At 34.4% G+C, this 15,576-nt stretch overlaps 1 protein-coding gene across 2 annotated transcripts in view; it reads left to right on the top strand.

The window, feature by feature from the left end:
* BLTP3B (bridge-like lipid transfer protein family member 3B) overlaps positions 1–15,240 on the top strand; it is a 92,066-nt gene extending 76,826 nt beyond the window's left edge. For both annotated transcript variants that reach the window (XM_008516382.2, XM_008516383.2), the window contains 2 exons: positions 9,144–9,337; positions 10,986–15,240. In XM_008516382.2, the coding sequence (XP_008514604.1) occupies positions 9,144–9,337; positions 10,986–11,105 (314 nt within the window). In that variant the 3' untranslated portion in view covers positions 11,106–15,240. The remainder of the gene's footprint in view (positions 1–9,143; positions 9,338–10,985) is intronic.
* The last annotated feature ends 336 nt before the right edge of the window (positions 15,241–15,576 follow it).

Below are 15,576 nucleotides of genomic sequence, written 5' to 3'. Positions count from 1 at the left end.
TAGTCAAGAAAAAGGGATACAGGTATATCCAAGAATTCTGAAACATTTGAAGAAAACAGTACCAGGCAACATGCATGATTTAAGCAAGAAACACTCTGTAGCCGATAGAGTAGAAAAGGAGCTTTTTAAAAAGCTCTTGGAATAGAATAGAGTTGAGAGTCCAGAAACAAACCCTTACATTTATGGTTCATTGATTTTTGACAGCAGTGCCAAGACAGTTCTATGGGGGAAAGAATGGCCTCTTCCACAAATGGTACTGAAACTGATAGCTATCCACGTGAATGAAGCTGGACCACTTCCTTATAGTATACACAAAAATTTACTCTGAATATATCAGAGACCTAAATTTAAGAGGTAAAACTGTTGAAACTCTTAAAAGAAAACAGAGTAAATCTTTATGACCTTGGGTTAGGTAAGGCCTGGAAGAAAATATTTACAAGTCATATATCTGATAAGAGACTGATATCCAATCTATATAAAGAACTCTTATAACTCAATACTAAAAAAGATAAATAACCCAGTTACAAAATGGGTGAACAATTTGAATAGACATTTTTCCAAAGAAGATATACAAATGGCCAATAAGCACATGAAAGATGCTTGACATCATTAGCCATTAGGGAAATGTAAATCAAAACCACAATGAGATACCACTTTATACCCACTAAGATGACTAATCAGAAAGATAGTTAGTAACAAGTGGTGGGAGGATGTGGAGAAACTGGAACCCTCCTACATTGCTAGGATTGTAAAATGGTGTGGGTGCTTTAGAAACAGTTTGGCAGTAACTCCGTTAAACAGTTACCTATGACCTAGCAATTCCACTCAAGAGTACCATCCACTGTTGTACTATTTTGCATCCCACCAGCAATGCGTGAAATTTGCTTTTGCTTCACATTCTTATTAGCATTTGGTGGTGTCATGGTTCTGGATTTTGGCCATTCTAAATAGATGTGTAGTGGTATGTTGTTTTAATTTGCATTTCCCTGATGACATATGATGTGGAGCATCTTTTCATATGCTTATTTGCCATCTGTATAACTTCTTTGGTGAGGTGTCTTTTAAAATCATTGGCCCAGAGAAAGGTTTCATATGGATAAAAGATTCCCCAAAACATACCCTGGTTGTAAACTTTTATCCATCTAACAACATAATGGAAAAATATAAAGCAGGGCGGGCTCCGTGGCCAAGTGGTTAAGTTTGCGCCCTCCTCTGCGGGGGCCCAGGGTTCGGATCCTGGGCGTGGACATGGCACTGCTCTTCAGGCCACGTTGAGGCGGCGTCTCACATGCCACAACTAGAAGGACCTGCAACTAAGATGTACAACTATGTACAGGGGGCGTTTGGGGAGATAAAGCAGAAAAAAAAAAAGAAAAGAAAAATATAAAGCAAACCTGTTTGAAATAAAGAGAAATTGTATCATATCATAATGAGATACTACAATCATATTAAGAAACTTTACCATGCTTCTCAGAGTACATAAAAACAATTTTAAAAATAAGTACATAAAAAAATTTGATTACAGAGAAATTGAATAATATGTTTGACAACTTTGTATATATATATGTATATAGATGTTCATGGGTGTTGGAAATTTCTTGTTGAATCCAAATTTTTGTGTGTGTGTTTACTAAAAAAAATTTGCTGAAGAAAACAAAATCCAAAAAATATTGTTTTAAATGACATGTTTATAACATCTGAAGAAAAATATTCATTTGCCTGCTCATATTGGAGAAACACTCATAGGATTAAACATCAGTTTGATGAGTAAAAACTAATTTAAAACAGGGTGCTTTGAAATTTCTTCCCCAATATTTTCCCAGACGTTTCTTATCTTTATTATACAGTTAGTCAAGTACATATTTTATCTATTGCGAATTTATTTTAATAAAGTAGCTAAAGGCAAAATAAATCATGGGTCTAGCAAGGGTGTATATTTGCATGAAGATCGTTTCAATATGGAAGTTCCATTTGGATTTGTCTTTCAAGTTGTATGTTTTTTTTTAAAAAAAAGAGTCACATCTGAATAACCAGTCTACCCTAATGAAAGCAAGGTAAAAGATTTCGTTATGGCATGTCTAACGTTTTATGCACCCCATGTCTTACACTTTTGAAAACGGGAAGCAGCTCCTTATTACATTTTAAGAATATATTTTTCTCATCTCATGCGTTTACAATGACAGGTTATTTGGATCTTTTCAGCAAAGCAATTTAGGTAGTGATGAAATGTTAGAGGAAAAGGCATATGCTAGATTTTTTGTAAATGGGCGTCGAAACAGTATTGTTTGAAGTTAACTAGAAGCTCTCATACGTTTAAGTTGTAGACGTACCTTTTGAAATCTGATTGGGATGATGGAAAAGTATGTTGTGCTATTCAGGATATTAGCATTGTACAAAATCCAAGATTATTTTAAAGCAGTTTTCCTTTGGCACTGAAAAGAACAACATATTTTAAGCATAAACACGTAAGCTTTGTTTTATGTAGAACATCTCATGTTTTATTTCGATGTATTCCTAAAATCAATGTTATGAGGCAGATTGTGTTATTTTGCTTATGATGTGAAAATTAATTGCTTTAGAGTCTTCAATATATAATGTAACACATAGCCTAATGTACCCCACATATAGCTTGTATGATAATATATAATAAATATGACTCAGACAAATATATCAGCTACGATAATTTAATTAACAGTAATTTTATTTACTTTTTAGAATTTAGAAGGGCTTTTGGGGAATGATTTAAATGGCCCAACTTTCTCAAACAGCTCTTTAAGAAATTTCAAGATATGCTGTTTTTTTCTCTTTTGAAGCAAATTTATTTAGCAAGCAGGAACTTTCAAAATAATCTCATTAGTAGCTATTTCCACAGTTTGTTATAGGTATTCGTTGCTGTGATAATGGCAGTTTACCTAATATTTTTCTTCACTCTTTCCTGTTCTTCCAGTGTGTATTCTAAGCTATAGTTGCTGCTGATCTGATGTGATTAAATGAAGTCCATTGTGAAGGAATAGGTGCTTTTATATCTTTTTTTTGCTGCTTATCATAGTACTTGACACTTCCTAGGAAGTCTTAAAAACACTTGCCACTTTCTCAGTAAAGTCTTTAAAGAGAAATTTCAAATACTTTCTCAGAAAATTGCCAAGGTGCACTATAATTTCTTTCTTGCTTCAGTGAACTATGGCTAATTAGGTGACTATTAATAAGACTACTAATAAGAGAAAAAGAAAACGTTTGTTGTGTGTGTGTGTGTGTGTATATATATATATATATATAATGTGTGTATGTTTACACCATGCCACCTATTAATTAATGGTAGTGTACTGGCTCTCAACATTTTTTCTACCCAGCACACCTAGGACCTGGATACTCCCATCTAGAACAGTGGCCCATTATGGCATTGATTCTCAACCAAAAGGGTCATGAGGAAGGGACTACCTCCTAATAGATTATTTTAGTATGTTGTGGGGAAGGGGCACTGTATATTTAAGGGTCTGTGATAAGTCGCTCTTTGCCACACCACACCCCTAGGATCATTGCCATAATGCTTCCTGACTGGGAATAGGGGAAGATGGTTTTGATTACTAAACCTAAAGAAAAGTGTAAAACTTAAACTCAGAAAAGTGTCTGTATGACCAGAGAAGTAAAATGAAGTCTTCTATTTGAGTAAACAGAGAACTATTAAAGTCTATATTCAAAGTCAAATATTTATCAAGCAGCTGCTGTGGTACTATAACAATATTTGAATATTGCTTGCCAGTTTATCAAGTTCCTTTACATTATTAACTTATTTAATTCTTACCATAACCCTTTGAGATAATTAAGGCTAGTATTCTTATCACCTCCATTTTGCAAGTGAAGAAATTGAAGTTTAGACAGATGGTTCAAGATGAAAGAGCTACAAAGTAAGTGGCAGAGCCTGCGCTAGGGAAAAAGTATATGTTGCTGTAAGACGCTGCACATTTCATCCATGAGAGGCATAGATTTGTTCGTGGAGGTTTGTCCCAAAAACTTGAAAAAAGCTCTTTCAAAGCAAATAAAAGGAAATACATCCTTCTGTAGTGATAGACTCCAGTCACCCCTGTCATTCACAAGTTCTCTCCCTTCCTGTTCCTTTCCAGCCTCTCCCATCTTTTTACCTTCCTCCTGCCTCTTCCTCCCCATTCCCTCCCTTATCTCCTTCTTTTCCCATCCCACCTCCTCCTCCTTTCTATCTCTTCTTCATCTCCCTTATATATACATCCCTCTTCCTGTCTTCCCATCCTCCCTCCTCATTCTCTTCCACTCTCCATCTTTCTCTTCCCTCCTGTACCTCATTCCTTCTTTCCCTCTCCCCACATTTCTTCCTCTTTCCTTGTCTTTCTCCTTCCCTTTTCTCCTCATTGCACCTCCCAGTGATTGAAATAAAATGAGTTTCAGAATTGTTTAGTGAGTGATTTTTTCATTATGCTTAGGATCCCATGAGTAGTGAGAGGTAGGCTAAATAGAATGGGCCCTGAGTGCTCTGTTATTCACACTACAGTCAGTGTAACTCAGCTTTTCTTTGTACTTCATATTAGCATTCTGTGTCAGATTTCCTTTAAAAGAAGACTTTTACTCCTTTAAAAGTTTGAAAAGCAAAGTATGTTATAAATTACTAATCAAGTAGTATTTTAGGGGTATTGTTAGTCATTTGAGCTTGAAAGAGTGGAGAACTTGGTTTTCCCATGACATCGTACTTTAGGATTTCTCTTACAGTCAGTACCAAGCCAAATGGTATGCGAATCTGAATCAATACAGCAGTTTTTGTGGGGTTTTTTTGTCATTATATTAGTAAAAACATAATCGGTGCAAGATGATATTGTAAAAAGTAGTTTCTGATTTGAAACCACTATAATAAAATGAAACCAAGAACAGACCAGAACTCAACTTGGTGAAACTTATCCATGTAGATAGGACTATTCCATTTTTCTAGATACAGAATACCAGTAAAATTGACAGAAACATCATGCAGGGTAATTTGGTAGTACAAACAAAAGCTTTAAAAATGTTTTTATTCTTTGACTTAGCTATGCCCTTCTGGGAATCTTTTTTTTTTTAAGATTTTATTTTTCCTTTTTCTCCCCAAAGCCCCCCGGTACAGAGTTGTGTGTTTTTTAGTTGTGGGTCCTTCTAGTTGTAGCATGTGGGACGCCGCCTCAGCATGACTTGATGAGTAGTGTCATGTCCGCGCTCAGCATCCGAACTGGCAAAACCCTGGGCCGCCAAAGCAGAGCACATGAACTTAACCATTCAGCCATGGGGCCTGCCCCTCTGGGAATCTTTTTAAGGGGCAAAATTATGTTGAGCAGATATTACGCTTTCATCTACTCAATATAATTTGATTTGGAAAACTGCCATTTTCTCATTCCATCTGATTTTGGTGGGCCTGGCAATCACATGATCCTATCACAAAAGTGGGAATAGGACCCAGCTTGGCCAATCAAAAGATTTCAGACTTAGGGGCTGGCCCAGTGGTGTAGTGGTTAAGTCCACGTGCTCCACTTCAGTGGCCCAGGGTTCGAGGGTTTGGATCATGGGCACGAACCTACACACTGTTCATCCAAGCCACACTGTGGCAGTGTCCCACATATAAAAGAGAGGAAGATTGGCACAGATGTTAGCTTAGGGACAATCTTCCTCACCAAAAAGGAAAAAAAGATTTCAGCTCTTGGGACACGGTGAGTGGTAAATGAGTTGACTGTGACTAAAACAATCTGACTTTTTTTGTGAATTGATAAGGACACTGAGCGAGAAAGGGTCACAGGCTGTAAAACTTATCTGTTTGGGGTTACCAGTGGTTACCTTTTCTATCATATGACTGAACCAACGCAGATGAAAAGTGGACATGAGAAGTAGAGAAAGTCAGGTTCCTAAAATGACACTCCTGAGGACATCATATGAATCCCAGTAACCAGCCTTGCCTGAAGTTCCATCACTTGGACTCCCCTGTTACAGAAACAAATAATGTTTCTTTTTTTAAAGCGGGTTTGAGTTGGCTTTTGTTCACTTGCAACCTAAAGTGTTCTGACTATATATGATCCAGAAAGTAAGAAAAAATGTTGATGTGTAAAGATATTCCCTGCCTTGTTTTTTATAATTATTTTTTAATTAAAGCATTTTTGAGAATAATTCACAAACCAAAATTCACCCAAATACCACAAATCACTGGTATTTAATGTGCTCACATGTGGTGTGGTGTAATCATCACCACAATCAGTTTTAGAACATACTCATCACCCTCAAAAATCTCTATACCTACTGGTAGTCTCTCCTGATTCCTTCCCCAGCCCTAGGGAACCATGAATTTACTTTCTATAGATTTGCCTATTCTGGACATTTCATCTAAATAGAATCATACGATACATGGTCTTTTGTGACTAGCTTCTTTCACTTACCAGCAGGGTCACTGATGGTGAACAGATTTCAGAGGAGCTGAATTAGTGGCACTAACAACAACAATCTTTCACTTAGCAGAATGTTTTCAGGGTTCATTCATGTTGTTGCATGTATCAGTATTCATTCCTTCGTATGGCCAAATAATATTTCATTCTATGGATATACTACATTTTGTTTATCCATTCGTTGCTTGATGGATATTGGGTTGTTTCTACTTTTTGGCAATTATAAATTATACTGCTATAAACAATCATGTGTAAATTTTTGTTTCTCTTGAGTATTTATCTAAGAATGGAATTATTGTGACATTTGGTAACTATGTTTAACCATTTGAGGAATTGCCAGACTGTTTTCCAAAGTGACCGCACCATTCTGCATGTTTACCACTAGCAGTGTTTGAGGGTTCCAACTTCTCTGTACCTTTGTCAACACTTGTTATTATCTGACTTTTTGATTATAGGCATCCTAGTGGGTATGAAGTGGTATATTATTAATTCCCTAAAGGCTAATGATGTCAAGCATCTTTTCATATTTTTATTGGCCATTTGCATATCTTTGGAGAAATGTCCATTCACATCATTTGCCTATTTTTTAAATGGATTGTCTTTATTATTGAGTTGTAAGAATTCTTTATATGTTGTAGAAATAAGTCTTCTATCAAATATATGATTTGGAAATATTTTATCCCATCCTATAAGCTGTCTTTTTACTTTCTTGTTACTTTTTAAGCACAAAAGTTAATGAAATCAAATTTATAGGTTTTTTCTCTTTTGTTGTTTTTGTTTCTTTCATGCTTTTAGTGTCATCTAAAAATCCACTGCTAAATCTGAAGTCATGAAACTTTACTCCTATGTTTTCTTTTACGAGTTTTATAGATTTAGGTCTTAAATTTAGAGGTTTGATCCATTTGAGTTGGTTTTTGTATTTGGTGTGTGGGTAAAGACCATAGACACACACATGGGTTTGTTTCTGGACTCTCTTAATTCTATTCCGTTTATCTGCATATCTGTCCTTGTGCCAATACCATACTGTCTTGATTACCAGCTTGCTTTGGCGTAAGTTTTGAAATCGGAAAGTATGAGGGCTCCAATGTTGTTCTTTTTCAAGATTATTTTGACTCTTCTGGGTCCCTTGCAATTCCATATGAATTTTAGAATCAACTTGTTAATTTCTACAAAGAAGTCAGCTCAGATTCTGATAAAGATTGTGTTACAGCTGTAGATCAATTTGGGGAATATCTCTGTCTTAACAATATTAAGTCTTCCCGTCCATGAACATGGAATTTTTTTCCCATTTATTTAGATCTTTAATTTTTTTCAGCAATACTTTACAGTTTTCAAAGCATAAGTTTTGCACTTCCTTTGTTAAATTTATTCCTAAGTATTGTATTCTTTTTGATGATATTTTAAATGGAATTGTTTTCTTAATTTCATTTTTGGATTGTTCATAACAAGTATTTAGAATGACAATTGATTTTTGTATTGGTCTTGTATCCTGCAGCCTTGCTGCACTCATTCATTAGTTCTAAGATTTTTTTAGTGTAGTCGTTAGGGTTTTTTTAATATACAAGATCATGTCATGGGTGAATAGAGATACTTTTCCTTTTTGCTTTCTAATCTGGATGCCTTTTATTTCTTGTCTAATTGCCTTGGTTAGAATCTCTAGGACAATAGTGAATAAATGTGGTGAGAGGAAGCATCTTTGTCTTATTCCTAATCCTAGGGGAAAAACATCCAGTCTTTTACTAATAAGCATGATATTAGGTGTGGGTTTTAGGTAGATGCCCTTTATCAGACTGAGAAAGTTCCCTTCTCTTCCTAGTTTGCCGAATGTTTTTATCATGAGAAAGTGTTAGATTTTGTCAAATGTTTTGTCTGGGTCTCTTGAAGTTATCATGTGGCTTTGGTTTTGTTCTTTTCTGTTGATGTGATGTATTACATTAATAGATTTTTGCATGTTAAATCAACCTTGCATTCCTGAGATGAATCCCACTTGCCATGGTGTATAATTATTTTTATTTATTGCTGAGTTCAGTTTCTGAATATTTTGTTCAGGATTTTTGTGTTCATATTTATAAGTATATTGATTTCAGTTTTCTTTTCTTTTGACTTTGTCTTGTTTTGGAATCAGGGTAGTACTGGCTTAATAGATTGAACTGAGAAATGTTCCTCCTCTTCTATTTTTGGAAGAGTTTGTAAAGATTTTATTTTCTTCTCTAAATGTTTGGTAGAATTCACCATTGAAGCCATCTAGGCCTGGGCTTTTCTTTGTGGGTTGTTTTTTTTGATAACTAATTCAATCTCTTCACCTGCTATACATCAATTCACATTGTCTTTCTTCTTGAGTCCATTTTGGTAGTTTGTATCTTCCTAGGAATTTTTCTGTTTCGTATAAGTTATCTGATTTATTGGCACACAGTTGTTCATGGCATTCCTTTATTATCATTTTCATTTCTGTAAGGTTGATAGTAATGTCCCTTTTTTCATTTTTGATTCGAGTAATTTCTTTTCTTTTTTGTTTGTGTTTTTAGTCAACCTAAAAGTTTGTCAGTTTTGTTCATTTTTCAACAGACCAGCTTTTAGTTTTATTGACTATATTGTTCTATTTCATAATAATGTCTTCATACTAATAGGGATAAATTGACTTTTAAATTTCACAGTATAACTTAAGATTTATCTTATCAAATATTTTCAAATATTATCTGAGCATTTTATTTGTTTGATCAGATTCTCAGATGCTTAACATTGGAAATGATTTGAAAGAAGATGTCAAAAGTGATTCAACACTGCTTACCAGTGGAAAGTATGATTTGAAGAAACAACACAGTGTCACTCAAGCCACTCAGACGAGTCCAGAGGTTCCTTGGCCTTCTCAGTCAGTTAACTTTCCTGAGTACTCCTTTGACTTTACTAGAGAACAGGTAATGGGAAAACTAATTCGTCTCATTCAGTTTCAGCAATTAAAATAAATACTAGATACTAAATAGTTAAAAAATTATTTCTTTACTTATTTAAACGTGTGTTGAGTGCCTGTTACGTGCCCAGGCACTGTGTTAGATACTGTGGATGTAGTGTTGAGCAAGATAGGGACATTCCCAGCCTTCAGAGAGGTTGTAGTCTAATGAGAAGATAGAGAAGTAAATGTGGGAGAGTGCCAGTTTCTGGGATCTAGAAAGGCTTCTTGAAGGGCATATTAATTTTGCTGGAGTTTTTTTAAGTTGCAAAAGTATCATAATATTTCAGAATATTGGAAAAATATTTTAAAACAATTTTAATACATTGTAAACTCCTACAGTGCTATCACTATTTTTAAATTTTTCCCCTCAGGCTCTTTTCCATATTTTTATAAAGATTTTATTATTCTAGTGCAAATACTATATTTTTTTTCACTTAACATCGTTTAACAAATATTTTTCCATATTGCTATGTTTTGCTTTGTATTTATTTCTAATGGCAGAGAAATATGAATGTGGATGTACTCATTTCTAAACCTTTCTCTTAGCATTTGTTTTGCTTATTTTTTACGATTATAAATAAACAAAATGTTTAACAGAATTTTAATTCTCTATGATAGAACCATGGAATGAGTTCATTCATCTGTTCAACAAGGATTTGTTGGATGAAAACTCTGAGCTAGGGATGTAGAATTGAAGAGTATACCATCCCTATCTATTTAGAAACTCAAAGGCTGGAGGAAAGACAAGAGTGTTTGAACGGTGGTCAGCATACCATGTCAAATGCTGTACCAGAGACTGGGGAAGTATAGGGAAATACCTAACTTGGTCAATAAGGCAGAAATTCTTAAGTTGGGACTAAAAGAAGTCTGAGAATTCTTTGAAATTAAATACACATTTTAATTATCTGTGTAAATGCATTTTTCTGGAGAGAAAGTCCTTAGTATGATCATATCTTCATAGTTAAGGGTTAGAGAGTAGTTCTAAGATGATAAAATACTTGAACTGAGTCTTAATGAGGGAAAGGGAGACCTGTTGGCTATCTAGGTGAAAAATGTCTAACGAGATATTCAGAAGGTGGGTCTGGAGCTTAAGAGAGGTTTGTGCTTTATCAGGCTATGTATGGTGGTTGGAGCCACAGGAGTAGATGAGATCATCTAAGAGAGTGACTTAAGTGATAAGAGAAGATGACCAATTATCAATATTTAAGGGTTCCTAAACAGCAGAGGAAAAGATGAGAAGTCCATAGGTAGACAGGGATAAACATGAAAGAGCTGTGGCATAAAGCCAAAAAAGGAGAGAGGCTTAGGAAAGAGGGGCGAGGTCAACAATGTCTAAAGCTGCAGTCAAATTGAAATTAAACAAAATCACTATTAGATTTGGAAATTAGGAGTTAATTAGTGTTTTGAATTGTTAGGTCAAAACTTATGAACATTTTTAAGTGCTTGATACATGTTTCCAAGTAGCTTCTCAAAGCAGTTTTCAGCTTAAGTGCACCCTCACCAGCATTGGGTATTTTTACTGTCCCAAGTGTCACAACTTTAGATACTATATAAATAGTCTATGTTTTCTGAAATTAATTAAATTCTCTTCTTTTCAAAATATATCATTTCAGCTCATGGAAGAGAATGAATCTCTTAAACAGGAGTTGGCTAAAGCTAAAATGGCTCTTGCAGAGGCTCACTCAGAAAAAGATGCTCTTCTTCATCGTATAAAGAAAATGACAGTTGAATAGCAGGAGTCAACAACACAAATTGAAGCTCTGGAGTAGGGAGGTTATATTTATAGTATGATGTTACCAGTTAGTGGAAGATTTTCCTTTTCATAAAAAGACAATGAAATGAAATGGAATGTGATGAAGTGGTGACTATTCAAGGCCAGTTTAGAAAGTATTAGGTACGTGCATTACAATCTTTGGGTTGTTTGTGTTTTGAGTTTAACCCTCTTTTAAATTGGTGTGATATGGGGAAGTCAACACATACTGTAAAATAATTACATGCCTAATGAAAAGAAGATATCATTTCCTAATTTTGATATCCTATTATAGGCATTTTTTAAAAAGAAAAATGAAAACCTATTGTGTTTCCACAGATTGCTGAATTTATTTATCACTATTTGTTAATAATTTACTATTATTTACATAGATTGAAATGCTTTTAGGGCTAATGTAAAATAAAAGGAGACACATTTTAAACGTTATTAAAATTATGTACTTGAATCTATAATTATTTAATGACTGTAAAAAAAATCCAATCAAATTAATAAAATATATAATTACTGGGGCCGAAAATTCTGGAAAATCTTCACCCTGCTGAACTTGAAAGTAACTTGAAAATGTGAAAAAAAAATCATTTTAAATGATGGGTGAATTGTGTAAGTTGAAGCTATAATTTTCAACAAAAAAAGATGGTACAAGTGTAAAAAATAAAAAGCACAATGTAAAAAAGCAAAACATTAGAGTATATGGCCAACTGATTTTAAAAAACATTATTTGTACATTCCTTTAAACATTTATTGTTAGAAGTAAAAGAGTAACTGTCCTACTAAATTTGGCAGCATTTGTAACTATAAGAATTTTAATTAATACTATTTATATTATTTCTTTACTTTCATCTTTCCTCTATTTAAGGAGGGGAATGTTTTCAGAGAATTTTCTTTTCACATTCTTAAAACAATTTCATGCCATTCTTGTAGTATCATGTTAGGTGGATATTTGCACATACTGAATTTATAAAGCTAGTTTTGATTAAAGCTCTATGTGACATATATACTATCTTCTATAATAAGAATAGTTGGTAAATTTTGAATTCTATTTTCTAGGAATTGTTAAGGTTGAAACCAACATGAGGGAGAATCTCAAGCATGCATTATGAAGTAAAAGCTCATCAGTGCTTAAGAAACAGAGACTTTTAAAGATTTTAAATATATTTCTGATAGAATTAAACTAAGTGGGGTCTATTTTAAAATTTACATTCTTAAATGTAAATATATCCAAGATAGAACGTAAACAGCTGGACTGTTTCTTTAAGATTCTTGAACATTTTAAACTGCATTTTGACACATTCTGGTGCTTTGCTTGTTTGGCATGACTTATATAGCCATCTTCCATATTTGAGTACTCAGAGGAGAATACATGGTTCATTTATATTAAGTGTTGGAGTGATTTAGATTTTATTGAAAACAGTATTGTTTTTTCTTCTATAACATCCATTTTCATTATTACTTAAAAATACAGGCCCTGTTTTGAGACTTGAATATACAACAAAGAACAAATTAAATTGTTAATATTTTTCCTTAGAGTATTTTAAAAATCATGTTAAACCATGTTCATCTAAAACTATATGATAGTCTTAAATTAAAATCAAAAGTCTAATTAAATATTTAAACTGTATAGCTTATATCCTTAGTAGGATACTTTTGATTTGTAGGTAGATATTCAACAAAAACAGTCTCTATTATGGAAAAGCAGGATTGATGGGACATTAACTTCTTCAGAGCTGACAATGTTTCTCAGGATTGACCTGTTTGCTCTATATAACTATTATATTTATGGTATATTGTAATTGTTTAGTGTTATAGAAACTGAATGTTTTCCTTATTCCTTTTCAATTTATTTCTCCTTCTCAAGAAAACCATATAAACAATAGATGATGATGATTAATATGGATCTGAGCATTCTATATGGAGTTTTTAAAATTTATAATGAGTACTATTTTTATAGAGATTTAAAATTCATAAAACACTTCCAAAAACATTATCTCATGTAATTCCCACAACAAACCTGGGAGGTAGATATTGTTGACATTTTAGAAGTTAAATAAAAACCCTAAGGCTCAGAAAGAACAAGTCACTTGACTGAAATCATAATTAATAACCTATTCTTTTGACTTAAATTCCAGATATGTTCTTTTATTTTACTTTAGTCATAAATTCACAGATTTTGCCAGGGGTGGGGAGAGGAGTCACTTACTGTCTTTTGTCTGTTTTTCCTTTAAAGATAAATATAATTCTTTTAAGTGTGTGTGTGTGTGTGTGTGTGTGTATGTGTGATGTTTATGTATTACTCAAACTACTTAAAAGATAGTGGGAGAACTTTTGTTTGATTAAGTTAACCCTGACCTTTTCAGTGGTGTGAGAGATATAGGAATAAACCTATAATAAACTTACTATATTTTTTAAGTGTCTACAAATTAGAAATAAAGTTGCCATATCTTGAATTTTTTTTTTTTTGCTAAACTTCTAGCAGAGATGTTAGTGATCATGAGAAGGAAATGGTAATCGTGTTTTGCTTTTTTAATTTCATGTACGTCAAAAATATTTTCTTGGTATTTTGTATTTTTTTTTCGTTTTATCCCATAATTTCAAAAGACTAAAATATGACACTAGTTGTGATGAAACGTTTTTTTTTTTATTTACGCCATATAAGAATGGCTGTGTACGGTTGCAGGCTAATATGTGGAAACGTTAACCAGAAACTCCTTTCTAGGTTTTCACTGTTCTTATTGTTATTCAATACTTATCAATACATGAGTTGTAATTTATTCTTTAATGTATTAACTTCCAGTCTAATCTAGGCATCTTCCTGTTTCAGTGTTTGGCACCACCAATTCCGACTGGTTCCCAAACTAGTAACCTAGCACTCATCTTAGACGCCTTCCTCTCCCCAGTTCTCCACCCCCATCACTTCATTACCGGGCGCTATCATTTTACCTTATAAACATCTCTCAATTTTGTCTGCTTTTCTCTACTTCTCCCCAACTCTCTAATCTAAGCTTCATCAGTACCTTTTGCCTGCACTACTGCAGTTGCCTCCCAGCTGGCCTTTCTACAACTTACTCGGGCCCTCCTCTGGTTCAGTCTTTATACTGCGGGCAGAATTCTCTCTTTCTTTTTTTGAGAAAGATTAGCCCTGAGCTAACGTCTGCCACCAATTCTCCTCTTTTTTGCTGAGGAAGATTGGCCCTGAGCTAACATCCATGCCCATCTTCCTCTACTTTATATGTGGGATGCCTGTCACAGCATGGCTTGGTAAGTGGTGCGTAGGTCCGCACCCAGGATCCAAACCAGCGAACCCTGGGCTGCCAAAGCGGAACGTGCGAACTTAACTGCTTGGGCTGGCCCCAGAATTCTCTTTTTTGAAGCACAGTTTTAATCAAGCCAACCCAGCTACTCCCATTCTCACCCCTAGCTTAAAACACTTCAATGACTTTTCATTGCTCTTAATGATGAAAAAATAAATTTTGTGTGACCTATGAGGTCACATATATTAGGGCCACTATCTACTTGATAAAGTAATTCTGAGCATTAAAAGAATTAATGTCTCCAAACATAAAACAGTGGCTGGCACATCACCTTAAAAGACACTCAGTAGAGGTTAGTTATTATTACCACTCTTCATCACCCTCATTGTGCACCATGTGTCAGTTAACTTTGTGTTCCACTTTCATTGCAATTTAGGTATCTGGAATGTGTGAGAATTAAAGTGTTTCTTCCACCATGGGAACCTTTTCTCATGCTGTTCCTTTGGCTTGAAATACCTTTCTCTGTTGATTGCCTAGTTAATTCCTATTTGTCTTTTGGATCTCAGCTCATACATCACTTCCTCAGGGAAGCATTCCCTAATTTCTGTCACAGGGTAAGACTCGCTGTTATATATTATCACATGACCACACACCTCTACTTAGCATTGAATACCTTTGTAATTTTATATGTATTTGTTTGATTAATGTAGACCCTCTAGATTGTAAACTCTGTGAGGGCAGGAATTGTGTTTTTCTTGTTGTCGTTGTTCACCTTTGTATTCCTTATGCCTCATACAGTGCCTGGCACATAGTGGGTGCTCAATAAATTTGTTGAAAGAATAAAATGAATGGATGAGGGATCAAGGATGTTTTTCAGGTATTGAGTTCTTCCTCTCTGTTGTATTGAGGGGAGAAGAAACAGGCAGAAAAGTAGGTAGTGATAGTTAGTAAAAGGGGCGGATTCCTTGAGTCCATAAGGAAAGAAAAAAGTGGGGAATGGAGAAATTTGCCATATTGTGTTCTTCAGAATTTTGAATATCTGAATATCTAGTTGGTTTATCACGAAAAAGAAAATCAGCACATCACTTCATAAAACTGCTGTGATGCCAGAATGTCATCTGGCTTTGATTGTAACATATGGTGTTGTGGCTGTCGAGATCTGCCAGTCCTAGTAGCTAAACAGAA

The sequence above is a fragment of the Equus przewalskii genome, chromosome 29 (genome assembly GCF_037783145.1).
Source record: "Equus przewalskii isolate Varuska chromosome 29, EquPr2, whole genome shotgun sequence".
In the NCBI taxonomy this organism is placed as follows: domain Eukaryota; kingdom Metazoa; phylum Chordata; class Mammalia; order Perissodactyla; family Equidae; genus Equus; species Equus przewalskii.
Note: the sequence above shows the minus strand (reverse complement) of the source record. Positions and strands in the feature narration are given on the sequence as shown.